Raw genomic sequence first — 9348 nt, 5'->3', positions numbered from 1 at the left:
CAGTGTTGTTTTAATTTGCATTTCTCAATGGCCAGAGATATGTAACTTTTTTTCATTTATTTATTGGCCATCTGTACTTCATTTCAGTTGCCCATTTTTTACTGGGCCTTTTATTTGGGGGTGCTATTTTTTGAGTTCTTTATATATTATAGATACTAGTCCTTTGCCCAGTGAATAGCTGGCAGAATTTTTTTCTGTAGGTTGCCTCTTCACTCTGTTGGTTGCTTCCTTTGCTGTGCAGATTCTTTAATTTGTTATGCTCTCATTTTTTTTTTATGATCCCATTTGTTGATTTTTGGTACTATTTTTTGCACAATCAGGGTTCTGTTCAGAAAGCCCTTGCATATGCCTGTCTTCAAGAGTTTTACCCGTTTTATCTTCCAGTAGATTGTTTCTGTCATTTAGACTCTTGAGCCATTTTTATTTTAGTGGGTCTAGATTTAATCTCCTGTAATGATAGACAATTTTCCCAGCATCATTTGTTAAAGAGATTATCTTCTCTCTAATGTGTTTTTGGCCTCTCTGACAAATACCAGATAGCTGAATGTGTCTGGGGTTTTTCCTGCCTCCTCTGTTCTGTGCCACTGATCCACATGTCTGTTTTGTGCCAGTACCATGCGATTTTTATCATAGAGCTTTGTAATATAACTTCCAGTCTGGGATTGTGATGTTTCCTGTTTATTCTTGTTGCCCACTATCACTTTTGCTATTCTGGGGTCTCTTTTGATTCTGTGTGAATTTTAGATTCGTTTTCTCTACTTCTCTTAAGAATTATGATGGTATTTTGATTGGGATTACATTAAATCTGTGTATCAGTTTTGGGAGTATGGCCATTTTGACAGTATTGATACTGCCTATATAGGAATAGGAGATATCTCTCCATTTTTTTTTTTTTTTTTTTGGTTTTTGTTTTTTTTTCTGGTACTGGGAATTGAACTCACGACCTTGCGCTTGCCAGGCAGATGCTGTGCCACTGAGCTAAACCCCCAGCCCCTTATCTCTCCATTTTCTGAAGGTCTCTTCAATCTCCTTTTTCAGAGTACTATGGTTTTCATTGTAGAGGTCTTTCAGTTCCCTGTTTAATTCCTAAGTATTTACTTTCTCTTAATGCTACTGTGAATGGTATTATCTTCCTAATCATCTCTTACTGTGCTTGTATAATGGGATAGGCCTATGGCCTGATTAGCTACCAAACCGACTGCCTTAAGTATTTAGGTATAGCCATTTTCAACAATGCTCTGAGAAAAGCCAACTCTTCTAGAAGCCAAACCTTAGGGAATTAGTCTTAGACAAGTTAAACCTTTCTTTTCAAATGCTTACAGCAGCAACAATAAATGAATGAGAGCCACACAGATCTACATATATATCTCATAAAAATAATCTTGAGTGGCACAGTATGTTTACTTAAAGTTCAAAAACTAGCAGAATTACACTCTGTATTGGAATACATGAGTGTGATAGCACAGAGAAACAAGAATGTAATCTCTCTGAAAGGATAATGGGGGTTGAGATGAGAAAGGGGATGCTAGGATGAGAAGGTTCTGAGATAACCCAGAGTGTTCCTTTCTTGACTTGGGCAGTAGATACACACGCATTTATAAACATTCCTTAAACAACAAATGTCTTTGGTCCTCTTCCCTTCATTTATATTTAAAATTGAGAAAAATACAATTGAGGTACATTTGGTAAAGGGGCCTCCTATCTGCAACTTACTCTCAAATTATTCAGAAAGAACAATTTATTATTCATTATTTCATGTAAGAAATCAGAAAGGAAGGAAAAAAAAAGTGGCGTACTCTAAGTAGAATATTTTTATCTCCTTTTATTGAAGGAAATAGAAACTTGTGCTTCTGAGGTAGTGGAACCTCAGAGCATGACAAGGTGGTCAAAGAGGCTGATATGAGAAGCCACAATGCTGGCCAAGCATCCTACCACAGCGGGAGGACCAAAACCACATGGATTGCAGGAGGTAGCAAACATCCCCAACACCCAGTGTACGCATTTCCATTTGCAGAGTTTGGCCATGCATCTTAAAAATAGGGTCCCTTTATAGCTGGTAGGATATCATTTCAGGTCACCAAATCCATCCAAAACTAACACACAGTATCAGATTTGGAGACCCCTTCCTTTGACCTAAATATTTAGACCACCAGAACATCTGAATTTAATCTTTCAGCAGTCCATCCAAGATAGATAAACAGGCCAAGTTCTTGAAATGTCACATAAGCACAGTTGGACAGGTGCTGATCCCCAGCCTTGCTCTAAAAGTAGCTGCATTTTTTCCTCCTGACTTCTCACTGTGCTCTCACTCAGCAGGTGCCTTTGGAAACCTCTCAGCACTATAAACAAGGATAGAACAGGGGCAACAGCCTACAGGATGCAGGGAATCAGAAGCTGTTACAGAGCCAAGATCACTTCACAAGAAATAGCATGGGGAACATTATTGGGTCAAGGTCCTCCCAAACAGCTGCCAAAAGCATACACAAGGAAAAATGTGGTAGCTCTCCCATGTCCAGATCAGCTGAACCAGTCGTGGTCTAGGAAGCTGAGCCACTTCACATCCCTGGCAGATTATCAAACTCCACGGCATTCCCAAGCTGTTCTGGTTTTCTGGTATAATGAGGTGCACTGGCAATTTAGTCACAGAAAAGCAAGCACTAAAGAAATCTCAACCAATGGCAAATTATTAATATTACCAAACATTAAATTTATATTGTCAAGGACTGATTGTGGGGAGTGGGGAGCGGGGATGGTTGAGATTTTGCTATGTAGAAACAGAGGTCCAAGATTTATGCATTGTAAACATTTGGTCATTAAGCAGCCCACATTCACAGACTGGAAGGAACTTCCTCATTTAGCAATAGTAACCACTGGATTAGTCATTCAGCTTCAGTTCTCTTCAGTGCTGGATACATGGTTTCCAAAGATCAAAGTCCTGAGAACTCTAGATCAGGAGATGGGAGAAGCAGGGCAAGAAGAGGGTGCCAGGGCTGGAATTTCTGAATGAGCGTTTACTTCACAGAAGGCTTGGCACAACGAGACTGGGCTGGGCGTGGTTTTAGTGATTGTTCTTGGTTGCCTCCTTTGCTGCAGCAATCAGTGGGGTGAGGCTGGACAGGGGCTTGGCAATCTTCAGGAACTGATGCTGGAAGGAAGAAAAAGCAAAAGACACGTGACTATATCGTTCTTCCTTAGCAACCATTACGAGGCATCAGTGTTTACAGAAGGTGCTGCATGGACAGCTTCAGATCACCCTCAAATCGAAGGATGTCTTACGAGATAACCATTTTGGAAAATTGGCAGTTAACTACCAACAGATAAACACACGTGTACCCTATACTCTAGCAGTTCCAAGCCTACACATATTCCTAGGAGAAATGAGTCTATATAGCCACCGAAAGACACATAGAAGGTTTACTTACAATAGTCAGTAACTGGAAAGTACCCAAATGTCCAAGAAAATGAATGCTATGTTTGCATTATACTATATAAAAAATTATACAGCAATGAAAATGAACTGATATACTGAGAAGATGAATCCCACAGACACGCTGAGTGAAAGAAGACAGACACAGAGTTCATACTGTATGGTTTCATTTCTTTTTAGGGAAGACCTATCTACGTTAGCAGGGATAATACAGTGGTACCTCAGTTTATCAACCTGATTCTTTCCACGATTCTGGTTGCAAACTGAGTCAGACGAGAACTGAATCCAATTCAATGTTGACCTTATGGGGAAATCTGATACAGTTCTCATCCAATTTGGTCTGCGACCACAATCGTGGAGAGAATTGAGTTCATGACCTGCGGTACCACGGTAATAATCATCTCTGGGGAAAGATACTGACTGATCAAGATCCACTCATAAAATGCAATACTATACTTCAGGACTACTGATCCAGAATTTTTTTTTTTTTTTAAGAGAGACAGGGTCTCACTATGTTGCCCAGGCTTGTCCTGAATTCCTGGGTTCAAGCAATCCTCCTGCTTCAGCCTCCTGAGTAGCTGAGACTGCAGATGCATATCATGATGACTTGCTCAGAATCAGGTGTTCTATCCTTAAGTCCAGTAAGTCTAATTAATCCATAGTTTGGTCCTTTCCAAAATCATTTTCACTGGGCTGTAATTTGGACCATATCTTCAATGTTTAACATGTTCATGATGGGCTATAATTCATACATCTTTTTGCTGAGCAGCTCTGAACCACCAGTGATACAAGGCAGTGGTAACATGTTAAAGTTTAGAAGAAAACACCATATAAAAACTGTACACTAGCTGGGTGTGCTGGAATATGCCCATAATCCCAGCTACTCAAGAGGCTGAGGCAGAAGGATTGTAAATTTTAGGCTAATGTGGGCAACTTAGTGAGATGCTGTCCCAAAAGGAAAATAATAGCAATAGTAAGAATAAAGGTACTAAGAACAAGTCACTATTACTATCAAAGGAATAAAGGTACTTGCTAAATCATGAAGATAGGAATTCCAATATATTATCCTATGTATTTCTGTCCATACATGTGTTCTCACAGGAGAAATGTGAAAATGTTATGACTTAAGATTCTGAGGCCAGGCATGGTGACACACATCTGTAATTCCAGCACTTGGGAGGCTGAGAGGCAGGAGGATCACTACAAGTTCAAGGTCAGTCTGGGCTATATAGCGAGTTCAAGGTCAGCTTCAACTACATAGCAAGATCCTTTTTCACAAAATCAAAAACCAAACAAACAAAAAAAGACTGTGAAAGTTTTAGCTTTGAGTATTTACGATATACACTAACAAGTTAAAGAGCTGGTATTCTCAGATCACCTTTATACAATCCTCAAGAACAACCGATCCCCAACTAACAGGCCTCAGTTTCCTTCTCTGAACAAAGTAAACCCGGTAAATCCCACAGATCTTCCAGTTCTGTCACTTTTTGGACCTGTAAGAGCAGAGGCTAAGTGCCCACACACTTAAGAGCCAAACAGATGTGGGCTGAAGTCCTGGATCTGCCAGTTTTCAGCTACATAATTATGCAAAAGTAAAACTTCAATTTCTTCACCTGTAAAAATTGAGGCTAAAAAAACCTGTAACTAACAGGGTTTTTGTGAAAAAAAAATAAATAGATAGAACTTAGTGCCTAAAATATGGTAAATATTCAATTAATTCATTTATTATTAGTTATATTACTATATTAGGAAGAAATTCTAGAAGGCACTAACCCTTCAATAACTACAGTTTGGTACCTAATTAAGAATGTGATCTTTACCTATCACAGGCTTAGAATAGCATTTGTGTACTTCGCACAGCCTATGGTTTCCAGAATACAACTCATATGAAAGTCAAAAGAGATTCTATATTATACTGTGTGTTCTAAGGGTTTTTTTAGTCCCAAAGGAGCTAGAGACTAACGGGTTACATTTGGCAGAATTCGTATCTTATTTCTAATGGCCAGTGCTCTGTAATTAGCAGCCTCAACTACAAAAAGATGGTAAAACTGTAGGTAAATACTTTAAGTAATTCCATTCAACTTAATAAGTATTTTCTGAATACCTATTCCCTGTCAGTCCAGGACATAAAAAGAGACTCATAGAGATCAATGAAATAGAGGTTACAATCCACTGGTAAAGACAGAGACATTTAGAACCGTTGTTAACACAAAGCAGTATTCTCGGCCCTGCCTGGCCAGTTCAGACAATCTTGGGCCTCATGATAAAAACCAACTGACACTGCTTACAGATCAGTCCCTATCATGAAGTTGCACACAATACTTACTATTAAGTTCCCAGTCAGCAGTACAGTAAAATATTACATATAAAAAATTATATTTGAAACACAAATATTAAATGCAAACAATGTGATTTGCTATAGGTAGTTTTTACAACTGTATAAAGTAGTTGTGCTGCAACTTCAGGATTAGGCAGGTGGGAGTTTTTATGAAAAGTTTGGTAAATTCTGGATTTCCCTGTAGCCTTGCAAAATCTCACCCCAAACAAGTAGAATATCATTGCCCCTACATGGAGGTTTCTAAGGTAGAAACTTCAAAGATTCCAAAAGCTGCACTCACTATCTTCTAAATTTTTGTTCCTTTCCTGAATATATATGTTTTGTGTTTAACCCAATAAAATGCAATGTGTAAGATTTAACTTTTCGGAGGTGCTTCTCATCAAGCACACACAAAATTTCCCAGACAAAATTTTCCCAGGCAAACCAAAGGAAGTGTTAAAGGAGGATAGAGGCCAAGCTCAATATGAGCTCAGAAAGTAAATTTTAAGCTGAGCCTAAGAGGGTATATAAAGTTTTAACGGGCTAAGGAAGACACAAAGGGAATTTTATGACTAGGAGCAGGGCGAAGGATAGGAACGTAAGAATACAGAACAGAGTGGGAAATGACAGGGAAGAAGCTCAGTTCTATAATAAACAGAGTCTTATAGAAAACAGTGAAGTACAAAAGAAAAGGTGCCTTCCCTGTAGAGGGGCTTACCTGCAGCAGCTCTTTAGCTGAACCTCTCTTCTCCACATCCATCTCAAGACAGCGGTTCAGAAAGTCTCGGAAGATAGCTGAGAGTTTCTCTGGGTTCTGAAGCTCTGGGGTCCCATTTGTGGCAATGAGGTACAAGGCCTGGCAATAAATATGAATGGAGAATCACTTTGAGCTCCAACTGGGGTTCTCTTCTGTTCCCAGACACACCCTCTAAAAATGTTTCCAGCTGCTGTAGGATTCCAAAAGGCAGCTGTGGTATTCTAGAAAGAACATGACTTAAGGATCAGGCTTAACACTTACAGGCTATGTGTCATGTGCATGCTGCTAAAATCCAACTTCTTTTTAGTGCCTGTCTGGATAGTGGAAAGTATTGTGTAAACATATAAAGTGAGTTGCAGACCTAAGAGTTTATTGTTACTCTTCATTACAGATCTAAAGGGTTTATTATTCACTTAGCCTGATGAACTAAACATCTGCCCAGCTGCAGGCAGAAATTATTCCTGGTGCCTTCACCTCAGTCATCCAAAATCTAATCTTTTCCGGTACGAGAAACTATAAAAAGGAATGTTTAGCTAAGCAGCAAATTGTTTTACTATTACCTCCCTGGCCCCTAATATGAAGCATCTCTTTGGAAAAGTGAAAGCATAAAACAGGAAACCTTTACAAGTGCTGAGCACTTTAACTCACGAGATATATACACAGTGCCTGTGCCACAGTAATTTTGAGAAATGGACAGGTCAAGATTTGTCACCACCATTTCACAGATAAGGTTTAGAAATATAAACCTATATGGCTGGGATCACACCATTCATATGTGTGCATGTCCTCTAATTCCTGTCTTATTTCCATCACAGCCCCACTGATCATCACCTTCAAATCTGCAAGGCCATGCTAAGGCAGAGAAGAATGTATTCTACGTAGTCAGACAGCAAAGCTGGCACCAAAGGGTAGAAACTAAGTTTCAGTTTGGTACACTGAAGAGCTCTCTGAGAATCAGTTACCCAAGAGTGACATGAGCATGTAGTTCAGTATAGACAGCACAATGGTAGTGATAATGCACAGGAAATTCCTGCCCTGCATGGAAGGTTGGATTAAATGACAAAAATAAAAGCAATCAGAATAACTTTTACATCTGCCAACAAACAACATTACCAGTCTACTTGCATCTTTGCTGATGCACTCTGCTTCTCTCCTATTACAGTGGATAAACTGTCCGTGGTCTAATATAAAGCTCTCTACTTGATCCAACCCCTTTCATCTAATTAAGGACATCACTCTTGAGCATGTCATTTCTCTGCTGTACATGCCCACTTTCTGCCTGTCCACTGTTCATTACCAAAAGCAAAAAAAATTATCTTTCAACCCACCTTCCCCACTTCACAATACTGCTTCATTTCTGTTACCCTTCATAGCAAACGCCCTCAAGAGAAAAAAGAAACTGTTTATAAATGCTGTCTTGATCTCCTCTTCTACTTTCATCGATTTATTCTAATTAAGTTTTCATCCCTTTCACTCTATTAATAACAGTCAAGGTCATCAATAACCTCCACATTGGCAAACTCAATGTTCATCTCTCAGTTTCATCACACTCAGCTGAATCAGTCACACCTGACACACTACTCCATTTCCCTTGAAACAGTATCCTCTTGGCTCCCAGGCACACCTCTCTCGGTTCCCTTATGCTAAGAAGACCATTCCTTGGTCTACTTTGCACTCACTCCCTAAGTGAATGATCTCACCTACCTGTATCTCTGACTTTACATACAAATTATATACTATCTACTAGTCATTGTTGATTCAGCTTTTTAAATATCCAATTTATCTTATTAGCTATTCCTTCAAGACATTTATTTCCTAAGTCTACTTTTCACTTCTACTCATACCAATATCATCCAAGTAATCTCTCTTGTTTTAACTATTCCAACAATCTCTTAGAATTTTTCCATAGAAGTAGTCAAAACCCTACAACGAAGTCCCAACTCTGCAGGATAAACGCCAGGTTTTCACAACAATCTAAAGGTCTTACCTGCTGGTCTACTGCTAGTTCTCCAACTTTGACTACCACACTATATACCCTTCTCTCTTATTTCAGGGACACAGGACTCCTTAGTCTTCTTCAGGATACAGCAAGCACATTCTTAGCATTTATATTTTAAGTGCAACAGTGGTTAGTTGTATTTACAAAAGAGATAACCAGGTTGAAAGTCAGAGAGAGAGAACAGTCTGAGTCCCACATCCTGGAACTAAAAACAATACCCCAAATGATAGGACTGGTAACACTCACTCTCAGAGGGTTTTCATTGAGGTATGGGGGCTCTCCTTCAATCATTTCAATGGCCATGATGCCCAGGGACCAGATGTCAACCTTGGGCCCATACGCCTTCCTCGTCACAACCTCCGGTGCCATCCAGTATGGAGTTCCCACCATGGTGCTCCGTTTGCTCTGCTCTGGGGTAATTTGTGCACAGAATCCAAAATCAGCTAGGAAAGAGGAGGAAAAGATAGACATTTAGGATATTCCTTCAGTGAGTGTTGACTTTGTGCCTACCCATAGGAGTTACTCTGCCTGCCCCCAGTTCTGCAATCTCTTTCTTTACCACGGCGGGAAGCCACCTTCATGTCTAGTTTCTAAACCTAATCCTTGTTCATTCCTGAGGAGAAGCAGGAACAACAGAAGAAACAAGATCTCCAGCTTCCTACCTTCTCCTCAAATCAGAAGGACTCAGCATTAAAGTCCAAGCAGCCTGTTTTGGCCTTGATTGTCTTCTCCCTATTCTGCTTTATTCTTGAAAATCAACATTCCCCTACCCAGTAATATGACATTTCACTCCTTGTCTTATTCCTTAGACACAAGTCCTCAGACAGATCCCAACTACCCTCACCCAC

General features: G+C 39.6%; 1 protein-coding gene across 3 annotated transcripts in view; it reads right to left on the bottom strand.

Annotated features, from left to right (window-relative positions):
• Positions 1 to 1804: 1804 nt before the first annotated feature.
• Pak1 (p21 protein (Cdc42/Rac)-activated kinase 1) overlaps positions 1805 to 9348 on the bottom strand; it is an 82146-nt gene continuing 74602 nt past the window's right edge. For all 3 annotated transcript variants that reach the window (XM_005379836.2, XM_005379837.2, XM_013512033.1), the window contains 3 exons: positions 8747 to 8943; positions 6463 to 6600; positions 1805 to 3145 (listed from right to left, as the gene is read on the bottom strand). In XM_005379836.2, the coding sequence (XP_005379893.1) occupies positions 3059 to 3145; positions 6463 to 6600; positions 8747 to 8943 (422 nt within the window). In that variant the 3' untranslated portion in view covers positions 1805 to 3058. The remainder of the gene's footprint in view (positions 3146 to 6462; positions 6601 to 8746; positions 8944 to 9348) is intronic.

Source organism: Chinchilla lanigera, unplaced genomic scaffold (assembly GCF_000276665.1).
Source record: "Chinchilla lanigera isolate Chin_1 unplaced genomic scaffold, ChiLan1.0 scaffold00013, whole genome shotgun sequence".
Classification (NCBI taxonomy): domain Eukaryota; kingdom Metazoa; phylum Chordata; class Mammalia; order Rodentia; family Chinchillidae; genus Chinchilla; species Chinchilla lanigera.
The sequence above is the reverse complement of the archived record's forward strand: the minus strand, read 5'-3'. Positions and strand labels throughout refer to the sequence as shown.